Raw genomic sequence first — 17,470 nt, forward strand, 5'->3', positions numbered from 1 at the left:
ATGCATCTAATTCTGATGGCAAAGGGTGATATCAGTCCGACTGGATCGAACAGAGAAGCTGCCATTGAAAGAATCTTTCTTTGAGTCATCTGTTTTTCCTGTGTAGAGAAGCTTCGGTTTTGCAAACATCAACTTGTCAGTTTTGGGGTCCCACGTCTGACCAAGGATTCTTTGGGCTTTCATTTCCGCCTTGTCTTCTTTCAATAGGTTTTCTAATGCGGCTGTTCTGTTGCTCAAGAACTTCGTCAGATTGAATCCTCCTGTATGTAAAACAGTTTTGATCTCCTCTGCACTCCTGCGGGCCTCCTCTTCAGAAGGGTAGGTCTGCATGAAATCATCCATGTAGAACTGCTGCATGATTGATGTGTAGGCCTCTGGATGTTCTTGTTTGTGGTCATTTGCAAACTTCTGCAGAACAAATATCGCACAAGAAGGTGAGCATGTGGCTCCAAAAATGAGTCGATTGTATTTGAAGATCTTTTCATTGCCATCCTCTGTCCAGAGAAAACGGCGATTTTCTTGGTCTTTTGGTTGGATGCCAATCTGCATGAACATTGCCTCGATTTCCGCTGTGATTGCCACTGAGTACTGTCTGAAGCGGAGAAGAAGGCCATGGAGGTTGCAGAGTAGATCCGGCCCTGTCAGCAATGCATCATTGAGTGAGAGTGCCTTATATTTGGAAGCAGCGTTTGTGACTCTGCGGATTTTGTCTGGTTTCTGTTTGTTGATCACTGGGTGATGGGGAAGGTACCAAACAGAGTGTCTGCAACTGGGGTCTGCAATTGTGATGTAGTTTTTATCCAAATCTTTTTTGATTGTTTCCTCATAGCGGTCTCTCAAGTTTGTGTCCCTCTCCAACCTCTGCTGCAGAGCGTGCCTGTCGTACAGATTTACAATCTGTAGTTTTAATTGTTTCGTAGCTCCAATTAATGTTATTTATGACGGCCAATTTTAAGAGTGAATTGGCGGAGCGAAATGAGGCTCTAGTTTGTTATTCGAATATTCACTATTCGAGTTACAAATTTCTAGGCTGATTTGGCGGAGCGAAATCGCGTTCACTTATTTGTAGTGTATTTAGCTTAGCGAAAGATACCAAATTTTTGTTACGTCTGAACTTAGACTTTAGCGAATCGGAATCTGGTTAAGAGAGATAGTCAACTATTTTGAATTACGAATTTGAGAGGAATGAAATTAGACAAAATAACAAAACTGCTTAACAAATTGTTCATACATTAACATTTCTAAATACGGCAACAGACAACGTGATCAGACAAAAGATCATACGTAGGATGTAAACAAAATTTACAAGTATGAAATCTTAAAATTTGATATTCAAAATTAAGTTAACTGAATGAACAAAATTAAATGGAAATAAATGAACTAAATTAAGTTAATTGGAAAATGAACCAATTTAGCAACACCAAATAACAAACTTAAACTAACAATGGTACTATTGTACCACATTTCCCCCGTGGCGAAATTAAATAACATGTTATTTAACAGAAAATTAATAGTCATATGTACTTGTTAAGATATTTAATACTGTAATGTTTTAATCGGAGTTTTGCATGTAACAGTTTTACTCGTTAATCGCTTTCACTTTCATAGAATCTCTCCGCTTCGCCAACTGTCATAGACAACTCTGGTTCCTCGTATTTTGGAGAAACGTAGAATTGAGTTGGATAGGAGGTTGTTGGAGAGCATGGGCCGACTGTGAAGTTTGACTCCTCTTGATTGGACTGTGATGCAGCAGTTTGTATTGCCGAGATTATAGACTTGTTTTCGATTTGCTGTTTCTTAAGGTTTTGCCGTCTTTTCTGTTTTCCAAGTGCTGCACTACTTGGTGTTGTGGGAGGACAGGATTGTATTGGAATTACAGATTCGTCCGATTCTGTGGTCGATATGGCAGAGCGTTTTCTCTTTGTGGGAAGTAGCGCTGCGGATGCTTTCGTAGCTGCCTTTCTCTTTGGTCTGCTTGGTGGCTCCGCGATAACGATACTTGAAGTCGGTAATTCCATTGGTACCGCGAGATTGTTATTTGACTGTGTGGTTTGATTTGGCGGCGCCGTTGTTTGTTGTTTCTTTGGCTTAGTCGGCATTCTTACTCGAAGAGCGCTTGTTACATTGGAGTGGATAGACGATACTGTGCTGACGTCATCTGCCATTTTTCTGTGTTTCATTTTCTTTCCGCCTTCTAACTTTTTCCTTGATTCCTTTGCATGGTGGTGTATGAGTTCCTCCGTTGTTTTTCCCGTGGGGAGTTTTGGGCGTCTGTTTGCGTAAGTTTGCAATTCTGTGTTTCGTTCCGCCTTTGTGCCGAACGTTGCAAGATCAGAATTCCTAATTGTTACCTCTTTCTTGCCCGGTTCTTTGATTACTGAGGTGTTTTCGGTCGTTTTAATGACTGACGATCTGGGTGCGAGAACGTCATACAGTCCGTCGAGACTTTTCTTGGCTCGTTTCGTTCTTGGTCTCTTTTTAGCCAATTTGACCTCCAGTGACGATTCTGTTCTTGGTATCGGTTGGCCAACATCTGGATGAGAAATTAATCTCGATTCTTTGATCGGGTCATCCTTTTGTCTTTTCATGGCCTCTTTGCCTAGTTTGTCCTTGTTTATTTCCATTTCGATGTCACTTCGCTCATCATTGTCCCAATTTTTGTCTGTGATGAGCTGGTCCCATCTGACAGTCTCCAAATCTAAATATTTGTTAAGAATATTTTTGTATGTTAAACTTTTTGAATCGGGATTTGTTGTTATATTGCTTAATGGTGTGTTTGCTTTTCTGCCAAAATGTGCCTCAAAAGGCGATATTCCAATAGTCTTTTGACGGCATATTCGTAACTTATAAATTATTGAGTTTATTGATGCTTTCATATTAAATTGATTTTGCGTTTTAATACAGGCTAAGCGATTCCTGATTGTTTGAATGAGTCTTTCAACCAAACCAATAGCTCTGTGGTCGTGTATTGGCGCCTCGATTAGCTGTATGTTATTTTGATTACAAAATCTTTTAATTCGATGCCCCGTTTGGCATCTAGCCTGATCCAATCTAATCGCGCGGGGTATACCGTGTAGCAAAACATATTCTTGAAGAAACTTTAAAATATTGTCTGCATTAGCTCTATCAAATACTTCTGCTGTTGGGAATTTCGAAAATCGATCAATACATGCAAGAAAATAAATCTCTTGATTTTTTTCATTATAGATGGGTCCTCCAAAATCAATTTGAATCTCTTCATTAGGAACTTTACATAACTTTAATGGTGCCCATTTTTTTGCTGGTATAATAGGTTTTAAATTTTTACCAATCTTGACACAGGGGTTGCACTTTGCTGTTTTGGTGGCAATATCCCTGTGCATATATGGCCACCACGCGTGCGTTGCCATATCCGTCATTCCCCATGTCCCAGGATGAGTTGCGTGGATTGCGTCTACATACGCATCCTTGATTGCATGGGGAAGAGCAATTCTGTCGTCTATGCAGACACACCCATTCTTCACGTGTAAGTCCTTCCAGAAGGAGTGGATGTAGGGTGAAATTTGTCTACATCTATCTTCATTGTCCGTCAAAATGCAGTCGCGAATCTCTTTCAAGATCGCGTCTTTGGTTGTCAGACTGGCCATGAGAGAGCTTGAGAAGATCTTTGAGAGTGCGAAATTGAATGAATCTAGGTACAAATCGTCTACTGACGGCGAAGTGGCTGTTGTATCTGTAGTAGGTGTAACGGGGGTCACGGGTGCCGCTTGGGCAGTTGAAGGTCCCGCCTCTGCAAATCTGACTCGCGATGGGGTCGATTGTTTAACAGTCATTAGCGTTTCATCATCAGAAGGTGATTGTGACATCATGTAGACGTTCTTGAGTTTTGTTGCAATTCGTTGAAAGTGATTTAAATTAGAGAGTGACTGTTCGGTGGGTCGGTTTAAGGCAAAAAGCGATTGAGGAATGTTAGTTGTCTCGATTTTGGGGATGGAATTTAAATTATTTATCGTTAATTTGCTAATTGAGTCGTCGATTTGCGTGCTTGTAGAATGTTCTGGATTTCGCGGTGCGAAATCACTACATAAGTTATTAGTGGAATTTGGATTATTTACGACGCAATTTGTAGATGGATTTCGCGCTGCGAAATCGACGTAATTTTCGGCATTTAATAAGAAGCGTTTCGCATTACGTTTAATTACATCCAATTTAGCTACAATAAATTGCTCGTCGTATGTGGATATATTAGCAGCTTGTTGATGCGGGTCGCGAGATATATAATCCACTAATCCCATTTTTGTGCCCGGAAGATGATCAATCGAGAAATCAAATGGTAGTAAACGATCTACCCAACGTGTCAGTCTACTATTATATGATTTATTAGATCTATTCTCTCTCATAATAGAGAGAAGTGCTCTATGATCAGTTATCACAGTAAAGGGTTTGCCGTAAAAATAATACTTAAAATGTTCGACTGACCAAACGACACCCAGAAGTTCTAAATCGTTTATACTGTATCTATCTTCAACAGAGTTCAAAAATCGCGACGCGAATGCTACAGTATGCCACCCATTAGGTGTTCGTTGTTCCAAAGCACATCCCAATCTTTTACGCGAGGCGTCACATTTAATTCGCGTTTCTAATTCTGGGTTGAAATGTTTATTTTCAGTGGTTTCCGTAATTTGTTCTTTTATTAAAGAAAACTGTTTATCGTGCTCTTCCGTCCAGAGAACTTTCGAAATTTTCTTAAGCAATGGTCGTAGGGGGTAACATAATTGTGATAAATTCGGAATAAATTTTCCAAGATGGTGTACAGAACCCATAAAAGGCGAAGTTTTTTAAGATTAGTAGGTGCCGATAGTTTTCCAATTGCATCTGTTTTACTTGAAAGTGGGGTTACACCTGATTGTGTAATATTATGACCGAGCCATTCAATCGTATCTTTTGCAAAGTGACTTTTTGCAAGATTTATGCGTAAATTTTCCTGATCCAGTTTTATTAAACATTTTCGAACCAAGTGGATATGTTTTTCGATTCCACCTCTACTAACGATCAAAATATCATCTAGGAAACAGAAAGTATTTTCCAAACCGGCAAGAGTACAATCAATAGCTTTTTGGAACTCGGCTGGCATGTCCGTTAGGCCGTAAAATCCAGTTTTAAATCGATATGTGCCAGTCATATCACCACTGAATATGTTAAAGTTACAATGGCGGGCCGTATCACTGTGTAGCTTTAGTTGACTATATGCGTATTGCAAATCAAGAGTTGTAAAATATGCAGTCTCCTGCGGAACCGTTGACATTGTTTGCGAAATTGTTTGAATTAGCGAATCTATATTAGGCATTTGATACTTGTTTTTATGAATAGCTTTGTTTAGGATTTTTGAATCAAGTGCTATTTTGATTGACTTGTCCTTATTTACTGTAATGACAATCGGAGATATGAAGAATTGATCTGAACAGTTGTTTAACTTTTCGATATGTCCTTCATTTAACAGTTTTTCTAATTCAATTTTTATTTTCGGTTGGAGGTGACTTTTCGTCCTTTTTGATGTATTACTCGGTAATTTTTGTGAAATTTTGAATTGACCGTGTGATTTTTTGATTTTCCAATTCGGGAGATCAAATCAGGAAATTCCTTTGCCAATGATTTCTTGATTGCACAAGGTGGATCTATATTATTAACTTCAAGTTGTGGGCAAGGTTTCTGAGAAATTGTGATACCTAACTGGTCAAAAAGGTCCCGTCCTAATATTGGTCGAAATCCATCGGATACAACTGTTATTTTTGCCTTCTGTACGCTCCAATCATTGCATTTTACCGGCGTTTTCAAAGTGCCAAGAGGTTGGACGATATCATTAGAAAATGACTTTAATTCCAATGGTTTTTTCTCCGACCATTGTGATTGAACACAATTGAAAATTATTTCTCTTGCGAGTGACATATTAATAATGGTACAACCACTACCAGAGTCTAGAAGTAAATCACAGTTTGTGTTTCCGATTGTTAATGACAAATTTTTCAGTGTCGAATTTGGGGAACTCGTATTTTCAACAGTGGCAACGTAATTATCATCCGAAGAATCATAGTCTGAATTGATTTGCTCATTATAATTGATATAATTGACGTTTAAGCTTTCCTGGCTAGAATTTTGATTAGAGGTTTCTGCCGTATCTACATTGTTAATACGATAAGTTTGTTGAGTGTTTCTTGTAGTATTGAGTCATCGACGACAAACTTTAGCAAAATGGTTTTGTAAACCACAGTGGTTACATTTCTTACCCATTGCGGGGCAAACCTGACGATGTGTAGGTGTCCAGACTTGTCCACATCCACGGCATTGTCCAACGGATGCACGGTTTGTGACTGTTCTGCTTGATTGGGGTCCCCGTACTCCCGCGCCGCGAAATCGATTGAATTTTTGTACTGCGTTTACCGTACTGCCAGTTGCTCCGTTATTAGATGAAATTCTTTGCTGATTCTGATTGCCCATTTCCATATTGACTGCAATGCTGAGTGCTCTCTCTGGTTCAACTGTGTCCCTTAGAAGCTCCCGCTGAATGTCATCATCTAGCATGTTCGTGATGAAAATGTCCCTGATGATTACTTCTTCACGGTTTTCAAAGTCGCAATTTTCAGCCAGTTCTTTCAAGATGCTGTAGAATTGCTCTACAGTTTCGCCCTTCTTTTGCTTCCGAGAGAAGAACACAAATCTATCGAATGTGATGTTTCTTGGGCGGATAAAGGCAATCTCCATCATTTCCCAGAGTTTGAGGGTAGTCAAATCGTAAATATTGTCGTGCGGGAATTTTTGTGTTAGAAGTCGTCTTCCTTCAGTACCAATACTTAGGTACAAGAGAGACACGCATTTCTGATCACACAAATTCCATGGACGCTCCCCGCATAGTATTCCCGCTTGGGTTATCTTTTGACACTTTAGTTCCCATTGCAACTTCAGCTGGTTGTTTCTTATTTTACGCTCTCTCTGCTTTATTTTACACTCTCTGCTTCCTCGGTTGTGTCGTCAATCGGCATCTCGTATCTCGGCTCTACTGGCAGACGAACTGTCGATGGTTTGGATTGAAGCAATGTGTCTATAGTTATATTCTCGCGAGCGAGAATCGCTAGTTTTAGTTGAATTCTCCATTTCTCCCATCTGATTGGTGGGTCTGAGGTTGGTCGTTCCCAAAACGGCTCTATCGACAGCGGTGTTTTTCTCGATTCTCGAGCTGGCTGCGCCATGTCGTACAGATTTACAATCTGTAGTTTTAATTGTTTCGTAGCTCCAATTAATGTTATTTATGACGGCCAATTTTAAGAGTGAATTGGCGGAGCGAAATGAGGCTCTAGTTTGTTATTCGAATATTCACTATTCGAGTTACAAATTTCTAGGCTGATTTGGCGTAGCGAAATCGCGTTCACTTATTTGTAGTGTATTTCGCTTAGCGAAAGATACCAAATTTTTGTTACGTCTGAACTTTGACTTTAGCGAATCGGAATCTGGTTAAGAGAGATAGTCAACTATTTTGAATTACGAATTTGAGAGGAATGAAATTAGACAAAATAACAAAACTGCTTAAAAAATTGTTCATACATTAACATTACTAAATACGGCAACAGACAACGTGATCAGACAAAAGATCATACGTAGGATGTAAACAAAATTTACAAGTATGAAATCTTAAAATTTGATCTTCAAAATTAAGTTAACTGAATGAACAAAATTAAATGGAAATAAATGAACTAAAATAAGTTAATTAGAAATTGAACCAATTTAGCAACACCATATAACAAACTTAAACTAACAATGGTACTATTGTACCACAGTGCCACTGAACTTTGGCCATGAAGTAGTTGTTAGGTAGTGTGATGTCTTTCTTCCATGGAAGTCCAATCTGGTATCTGTCACCAATGTGTCTTATGGTATCATTGAGGATGGACACAGTGTCCTTGTCATCTGAAGACTGTCCCTTTGAAGAACACTGATTGAAGTTCACTCCTTCAATTGTCCAGAAGAGCTGGAGAAGATCTTCATCTGGATCGTCTTGCCGTCTCTTGATATGATTGAAAAGTGTTATGTTTGTGCTGTTTGACTGTCCGACCCTCTTCTGTGTGTACCTCTGAGGAATGGGCCCTGTCAGTGTCCAGCCAAGCAGAGTGTTGACTCCGTATGGTGTACCAGTGGGTCCCGTTGTGAACTGTCTGGGAACTGTTGCTGTGAATGCGTCTGCTCCAATCAGTATTCCGATCCGGTTGTCCCTGATTGTTGGGAATCTTATGCTCTTGAGGTGAGAATGGTCTCTGCAGATCTCATTCAACTTTTCAATTTGAACTCTTGGCATGCGAAACTCGTCCATTGCTGTTGCGTACACAGGGATTCTGATCACAGGACAACTGCTGTACAAAGCTCCTATGCCGATCATGACATCTGCTGTTTTGACTGAGTGTTCACCATGAAGTGAAGCTAGTGGTAGAGTTATGTCTTTTGGTTGTTGAACTTGAAGTGCATCAGCAACCTTCTGTGTTTTTTGAGTATTGTCACTGCCACTGTCCAGCAATGCGTAGGTTTCAATGCAAAGATCTCTGTTGAAAAGTGTTACTGGTATTGCCTGCAACTGAATCTGCGGTCTGATCCAAGAAGTCTCCTGCTGGTTGCTGCAGGTGTAGTTTTGTTGCGGAGTAGTTGCCTGCTGCTGAGCCACAGTGCGTTGATTGCTACTCTGCTGTCTGTTGTTGTTGTCGTTCTGCGTGTCCATCGGCTGAGGGTGAAAACAATTTTTGTTCCAGTTGCCCCTGTGTGAAGTACTGCTGTTAGATCCACCATGTCTGTTTTGAGTTCTACTCTGTTGGTTGTAGTTTGAACTCGTCTGCTGCCTTTGGTTTTCATTGTTAAAGTTACGTCCATAGTTTGACTGGTTTTGGTTGGTTTGGGGTCTGAAGTTATTTTGTGAGTTTTGGTTCCAGTTCCCATTTGGTTGTGCATATTGTTGCATCTGCCTTGCATCTGTCCTATGGAGTGTTGAGTGATGGAAGCCATTGCATCTGTCCACAAGGCACCTTGTTTTTGATTGACAGAGACCCTTTTCATGACCTCTTAGACAGTTAGGTCAGAGATTGAACCTTCTCACACAACACTGTCGGTCATACACTGACTTTTCCAAGTATTCGGGACATCGACCAAGGTTGTGGTTTTGTCAGCAGAGTTGACATGACACATCTGGTGGCCCCCTTCTAGAAGAACTGTTCACTCTGGTTCTCTGGTTCCGTTGTGGGGAGATGTCCTCACACGCCTCTGCGTAGGAGTCAATCCAATCAGCAAAGTGGGTAGGGTTAGGTTGCAGCAAGGCTTGGCTTCTTGTGTGTTGATTCCATCTGATTATCATGGTAGCGTTCAGTTTGTCTCTGGCCATTCTCAGGACGGCTGAAGACTTGAGGTCAGCTTCAAAGTTGTGAAGCCTGAATGTTTGTACCAGTCTCCTCAAGAAGGATGAAAAGCTCACAAAAGTGTTTGGTTCGTCCAGTCTGGGTTTCGGCCACTTCTCCAATTGATCTAGGTATGCAGCGACAATATGCTGTGGTTTGCCAAACTTTCTGGTCAGTTCAGCGATAGCTTCATGGTAGTAGTCCCCATTGTATGAGTATCCACTTATGGAGTCTCTTGCCTTATGTGTTACAGAGTTTTGGAGGTATGTCATTTTTTGAGCGTCTGAGAGGCCACTGTTGTTGTGAATGGTCGCTTTGAAGAAGCTGAACCACTGGTGCCATTTCAAAGGATCACCTGTGAAATTATCAATTGATATCTTGGGCAAACTCATTGTGTTCTGTATCATCAGTGCCTGGTGTTGTATCCAGTCTGGTGGAGAACTCGGGAAACTCGGGAAGCCATTGTATAGGTTGTTGTTAGAGCCGTTGTTATAGTGTACTTCATGCCCGGTACAACTGTTCAGTGGTTGTTGATTTTGTGGTGTGTAACTATGGCTCATGGTAGGACCAGCTTGGCTATTGATGTGAAAAGAAAGTGGTTGTTGCAAATGCCCAGCTCTATCCTCACTCTCATGTCGGTTCTGTCCTCGAACATGGTTTTCTTCTCTCGATCGAATTGAATTTTGCCAGCCCTCATCTGTTCTCAATGCCCCTGTGAGAAATTCTCTGTTCCTTCTTCTCTCTTCAATGTTAAAAACGGGTTGAGATTTATCAGGGTCTTCTGAGTCGGACGAGTCAGCGTTGTTTGTTTCCTGATTGTTGCGGCTTGCCAACTGATGTTTCATTTGTTTCATTGCTCTATTGCGTAAAGGGTACTGTTTTCTCAGTAGATTAGGGGAAGGCGCTGCTGATGTGTTGAAAGCAGATTCAGTGTCACTTGCATCCGTTCTGTGTGCTTTTGCTCTCTGTTTGCATTTCAGCATGGTTATGTTTCTTTCAGCAGATTCATTAGCAAGTGTTGTCAACTCTTCACTTGTTAGCTGTAGCTTCATGAGTTCACTGCAACTTCTGTCCAACTGCTCTTTGAGACCTCAAAAGTTCCAAAGTTTCACGTAGTATGCTTAGACCTTCGTTACTATTGCTTTGTTCTTCGAAGAGGTCTTTTACTGCGTTCCACTCTATCATTTTCAGCTGAAGTTGTTGCTTGAGGCTGTTCTTTGCTGTTGATGCTTTGGACTTGTTTGGCATGTTGATTGTGTTGGAAGACTTTTCTTATTTTACAAAGTTTATACTGCACTGTTACCGCACTATGTTTCCTTGTAACAGCCCTATTCTAGTTTTTGTTATGTTAAACCTATTATTTAAATGAGGCTGTTGCTTACTGTGCTTAGCTAATGCTTTTGTTTAATGTCTGATTACTATGTTTATGCTTGTCGCTATCACTAAATGATGTTTGATACAGATATGATGCTAATCAGAAGTTGCATAGAGTTAAACTTTTCCAATAATCAGTGAAATTCTTACAAACTTAGATAAATTAGATGTTTTTCTGGTTGCCTATCTGATTCTCGAGCGCGACAGAAGGAACCCTATTCTGTGGTGGTTAACTTTCGACTATTGTGTGCGTCTACTGACACTGGTGGGGGATAACTTCACGTTCCTATAAACCTTAAGGTAGCAAGGGCATACCAGGCCTTGCAACTAATCCTAAGTTAATGTGTGTGTTGGTGGTGCTTTAAATTTCACCTAGAGGAGGACCTACTCCTTTCGAAACTAATGCGGAAAGATACTATATTGATCCAACGATAACTAGTCGCCTATTAAAACCCAGCCTTTGAAATGAAGACATTCAAATCCGCAAGCAAGACCAGCCCATCTGTCGTGACTAGGCATCCCACGCAAGCATCCTTTTCAGGAGAACTCTCATCTCAGTCTTCACTTCTAGGGCCAGATTAAAAATCAGTTGGATCATTTGTGATTGTGATGTTTTTGATTAAAAGTGTGAAGTTATCAAAACCAGAGTTTAAAATGTGCTAAGTGTCAAATGTCTAAGTTCCCCCCTATAAAATCAAAAATTCCCCAGTCTGCGTCGAGCAAGTTTCAAAGGTCCTTTTTTGACCCTAGGATACGCCAGAAATGTTTATGCTCTTCGGCCTAAGTCTTGCATACCAAGACAACTTTTCATTAATATTTGTATTTCTGAAAGTCGCAACTATGGTAGCAAATCAAGCTCTAGAAATACATCATAATTCGCGCCATTGGCACACAAGTTAAAGTCAAAAACGGGAAATCCCTTACTATAAATAATATTGAAAGTGAACGTCAACCACTTCTGACTTCTTCAATAAAATCAACATATAAAAAGCTTCAACGAAAATAGGTTGGGGGAATGAAAATCATGAAATGAAAGGGTTTTGGAGGACGAAAGTGTAGGTGGGGGGAGGAAAATGAGGGTGTGGGGGGAGATAAAATATAAAGGAACTTGGTTCCTTTACAGGTCTTCATGGTACTTCTGTTCAAAAGTGAAGCTAATATTAAGTTATTATTTCTTAACAATCAGCTCTTAGTTTTTCTCCATGTCTACTTATCGAGTGATGTCTTGTGATGACACGAGAATAACAGAACGGATGGAGTGATTTGAAAAGGCTACCAATGATGACACAAATGGGTCTAATTGAACTGTTTGCCCTCTTCAGCATCTCCCCCACAGCCTGTACCCACATAAGGGCCCGCCCAGATGAGTCCGAGTCCGCACCTCGGGCAATCACGATCACAATTATCTAAATCACATTGAAAAAATGTCCGTTGAAAAAATCAAAATATATTAAACTGAATTCGGAATTACTTCTGAAATTGTTCACCGCTGACATTCATTTTTGTTGTTAAAGTCTATAGCTTGTTGGATTTCATTTCAGAGGCTCAAACGCGCAAACTATGTTCTCTTCATTTTCCATTGTCTTTAGCGTTACACGAGCATGATTCGTGAAACTTGAATGTGGCTTCTTGTCAAAAAGTGTTAGAAAAATACATCCATCTTGTCAAAAAACAACTTAAGATTCCAACTTTTTCTGCTGTAATAGATTTTAGGTGCGAAAAAAAGTTATGTTCTTTTTTTGCTTCGTAATGCTGTTAATGTTTTCTTCTCCTTATTGAGTTTTTCGAGTGAAATGGCAAACAAGCATAAATTGGGGCTAAATTTACGTTTTGAAAAGTTCAAGCTCTGTTTTAAAGTCGTTGCTATTTAAAGTGTTAGAAAGAGTCGGGTTACGTACGAGTACTACAGAATGGTTGCGTACAAGTGTTGTATGCGTACGAGTATTGCAAATAACTTCGTTAATAAATTGTAATTTAATCACAAGTCAGCAAATGAAAAAACATGTATGGTTAATTTTCAATCATTTAGAAAAACAATTTGAAAGTGAAGTGTAGCCTTCAATCATTTTTTTCTGTTTTTCAGTGATTGTGTTTTTGTATTTCTTGCAACTCAAAAATTGTAGAACACCCTGACAAAACTGGATGTAAAAAATTGTAGAGGAGATCTAGCATTTGTTATTTTAGTTTATACACAACTAAGCTCTGATGACCTGAAAAAATGCGTTAGGATCTGGCCAAAAACAAACGTATAGTTTTATAAATAGCCATCGCAAAAAATTGCCTGATAACTTTTTGTAATTTTTATAAAAATATATTTGAGCTTAACCTGCGTATGCTCTGATTTTGGTTCAATCAATATTTTATATCCTGAAAACAAACGTATTGGTGAAAGTTTTATAACCTGATACTCCTTAGCCGCAATTGCATTTTTTCCCATTTACCAAAACAGTATTAAACCAAAAGAACAGCAATTTGTGCGAAGTTGATCTAATGGCTAAATTAAATAGCCGTAAAACATTATTCAAATAAATGAAATTTTTGTCTGCAAAATCTCCGGTTTTGCTGATTAGTGTCGAAGAAAGAAAGGGCTCGACCCTAATAGAGTTTCCTAAAAAATTTTTTCTTGCATTCTGAAATTAATTTAAAGTCTAACTGAAAAGTGATCAGTTCATCAATGCAAAACAATGGAATTCTTTTAAAAATTTTTTTGAGCAAAAACGTTTCAAATGAAATATGCCGTCTGCAATCTTAATTATGTTGCGTTAAAATATTTTGATGGCTTCAAGTTTTCACGTGATTAAGTATAATTCTGGTTTTGTTTTCTTCGCTGGTTTTGACTTAATACCTTTGACTTTATCAAAACCAGGTACTTCAATAGTTGGTTGACCCATTTGCGTTTGCCAGAAAACCATCATGCTTGACAAATCGAAAAATAGTGTTGGCTCAAAAATTGAAACTTAAGGACAGACGAAGATGTTCTCTTCAAACTAATACTTCACAAAAAATTGCCCAAAATTAGATTGTTGCTGTGTTGGAGCATCTTGTTGTAAAATGTTCGCAGAAATTTCTGCTTTTGAGTTAAAATTTTTGATTGAAGAGCAAGTAGAGTACTCAGATGCCAAGCTCAAAAATGTGTATCCAAAATTTTAACGAAAGAGCTTAAAGTTTATGGAATTTTTTAAAGAAAAAAATTTTCTCGCTTTCCGGAAAGAAATCAACAGTCAAATATTTGCACCACTATAGAGAGGAAAAATAGATAATTATTAGAACCCGTGAGTTACCTTGAGGCTATCAAAATATTCATATGGAGAGCTGCAAAAAACTTCTTACGGCTTCTGTTATCACACAAAACAATATGTCAAAGATAAAAAAATCTCGCATGTGTTCTTCCTTGCTCTCTATCAAGGAACTGATCATATATCTTTCAGAGCCCTTTCCTTAAGGTTTTGAAGTTTTGAATTTGAGCGTGACATCTCAATGATTTCATTGCTCTCCAATAATTTCTTAATATCTCAAAAACAGAAAAATCTTTCAACATTTTGTAACATGATGCTACACAGCAACAATCCGTTTTTGACTGCTTTTTTCTGAAGCAATAAATATTTTAAAAAAGCATCTTCGTTTTAGCTGATTAAGCTGCATTCTCTTGATTCAACGAAACTTAATAGATTTTTCAGGCTTACTTTTTCCAAGTAAACGAAATTATGTCAAAACCAAGTATTACCGTCGTTGTAGCAGAAAGGAAAAGGGAACGACATTTATACGCATTCACGGGAAAACTTGAGGCTACCAAAATATTTGAAATCGATGCTAATTAAATTTGTGGACGGCATATATCATTAGAAAACTTTTTGCTAAAAAGTCAACAGAAATTTTTGTCTTCTAGTGTTCTCTCCCTATTCAAAATTTTCTTAAAACAGGGTGTTTTTTTTAAAACAATATTCTAACCATAGCTGGCAGATTGTTAAAAAATCTACTAAACCAACCTTAGTTTGAGGACGCAAAGTCAAATAGTTAGACCAAATAAAATAAAAAATAGCTGGCATATTGCCAAAAAAGATCCAGAATAGTTTTGTAGATCAGTGGTCTGAAAAAAAAATAAAAACGAACTGAAAAAAATTTCATTTTATTAAATGCTGACTTGCTTTATTTTGAAGAGAAATCTGTTTAGATCATTGCTGCTTCTTTTAGTTTCTCTCAAAATACCTTCAATTAGGGTGACACTAACTCACTTGAACTGAATTAAATTAAAGAAAAGTCAATTTTAAAAAGAGGAAACTATTTTTGAGAGTGAGGTAATTCACGTGTGACGAAAAAATAATCAAGAACAAAAAAAACTCGCTCCACTCAGAATGACAACTGACGCCACGTGTGGAAATCAGTTGAATTTGCAAGAACGAATGAACAAAGAGCAGATTTGAAGCGTCTGCGACGCAATATGGTTGTAACAAAAATCTTACCGACGAAAGAAGAACAGCAGGACAAGTCCTTAAAAAGTTCAAATGTTTCCAGATTTTGAACAATTCTTAAATAATCATAGCCGGATAACTCCGGGACCGACTCGAAGTAGATCTTCGCTGAAATCCCGGTCAGCTACTGATCAACCCAAATGTGCTTCTACTCAATAATGGTTAATTTGAAACAAGCATAAAATAGAAAACAGTAGGAAAAACCTGTTAAAAAATAAATCTAATAAAACTTGATGTAAAGTCAGATTAGTTTTCGTCATTGAATCAGAGTTTGAGAAAAATGTTGGCAAAAACACATGCAAAAAAAACAATTGTATTTCAAATAAGGATTACCAATTGAAAAAAAAACCGCGAAACGGTACACATGGAGAAAACCTAGAAACAAAGAAAAACAAATTTTTTGTTAACAAAACTTCCTAAACAATGCTGCCTCCCATCAATTATTCTGACAACCAATTAAAAATTTTTTCTGCTTGATCAATGAATTTACCAAGGGTTGCCTGTCAGAGACATCCTTATCAACAATTAAAAAAGAAGCAAAACGTAAAATGTTTTTATGATTTATGATCATATATTAGTTGCACTATGAAACATTGAATTGTCAGCTCTTGACAACAATACTGATTAAACATCTGTCGATTAACTAGCAATTTTTCAAAAAAAACTGTCAAAAAACTCAAAATCCAAATATTATGCAAAAGTTTTCAAAACAAAACAGACAGAAAGAAGCCAAAGTTTGATTAAAATTATTCCTTTTTCCTAAACGAACAAAATCACAATCAATATTAAACAAGTCAAAATAACACTAAACAAACTAAACTAAAACTTGAAAAGACCCCAATTGTTATCAAAAATTGATGAATACCGTAAAAATTTCTAAAAAAGTGTTCCACAAAATATCAAAACCAACTCAAAATATCATCTGAATCTATAATATTTGCATCAGATGTTGATAATATACTTAAAAAAATAGCATTACTAGTCAAAATATATGAAGCGAGCACCTTTGGTTGAAAAAGTTAGAAGGCCAATAATAGCCCCAGCTATCGCTTTGCGGCTATTAAAAATACATAGCGAATTATGACATAAGATTCCAATGATCCCGTTATTTGTCCACGCCATTTGGACTTTTTGTACTGTGACGAATTTTATTCTTTTTTTCTTCCTTCGATTAATGTTCTCACCATTTATTACTTGTTATTTTGGCCAGTTTTCGGAACTCCAGGAGGTAATCAGTAATGGACAATAGCAAATGCGGGTCATTTTCCATGAATATTTTTTTCGAACATGGATAATTTTTTGTATGCGAAAATTAGTTCTCTCAAATCTGACAATTATAAAAACAGACTTTGGTCTAAGCCTGGAAAGTGAATAAGTCACTGAATCAGTCCTGATTTGGAATTGGATGTACACTATCCCAGTACCGAGTTACACTTGACTTGAGAGTTAAACTCGAGGCAATATAGCCTATTTGCGAGTAGTAATTCATCTACAATTTTTTTAAAAAAATTTTTAATCAAATTTCCTACTAATTTCCAAGGTGGACTGCTTTGCCTGGGGCAACTCTAGGGAGTTTGGTACGAGCCCGCTAATTACAGGTATTGTAGTTTTTAAATCGAACATTAGAGCAAAGTTGGCGTACCTGAGACAGCACGGTGACAAATGAGACGGCTGAAGCAGAGAGAAGGTTGAATCGAGCTAACGACGATGCACCCCCTCCCCTTTGACCTTGAACTCTGCCATTTTGTCCAATACTCTCTTCAATTAGGTTCACAGTAACATTCAAAATTTCCATCATAAAGTAGGAACTTTTTCACTCGAATGATTATACTATGCTATGTAAGATCGAAGTTAATGCTATTATTGGAGGCTAAACTTCGACAAAAACTGAAGTTCTTGAAAATGAATTTAATCTCTATTGTTATCTGCTCTTTTCAGATTTAAAATCTTCAGTAATTAAGCAAAATAAAGTTTTATAATTATGGATAGAAATCAAACTAATCATGCTTTGTCGTGGACATTAATAGGTCTTAATAAACTTCAGTTTTGAATAATCCGACTTGGGCGGCAAAGATATCATTAAAAATTTCAAGGTATCATTTTCTTTTTTTTCCTGACACAATTATTTTCTCTAAACGATCCAATTTCTCCAATTGCTTCACTGGGGCTTTGTTGAAGTTAAATCGAGACTATTAAAGGGATCTGAGGACGTGCGAATTTGGT

The 17,470-nt window shown here is 38.0% G+C and overlaps 1 protein-coding gene across 1 annotated transcript; it reads right to left on the reverse strand.

Moving 5' to 3' along the window:
* Positions 1-6: 6 nt before the first annotated feature.
* Positions 7-1,464, reverse strand: LOC142341356 (uncharacterized). The gene is made up of 2 exons (XM_075392283.1): positions 1,444-1,464; positions 7-897 (listed from the first exon to the last, which is right to left on the reverse strand). The coding sequence occupies exons 1-2, from the start codon at positions 1,462-1,464 to the stop codon at positions 7-9; spliced, it is 912 nt and encodes a 303-aa protein (XP_075248398.1).
* Positions 1,465-17,470: the final 16,006 nt, after the last annotated feature.

Source organism: Convolutriloba macropyga, chromosome 6, assembly GCF_964194025.1.
Source record: "Convolutriloba macropyga chromosome 6, txConMacr16.3, whole genome shotgun sequence".
Classification (NCBI taxonomy): Eukaryota; Metazoa; Xenacoelomorpha; order Acoela; family Convolutidae; genus Convolutriloba; species Convolutriloba macropyga.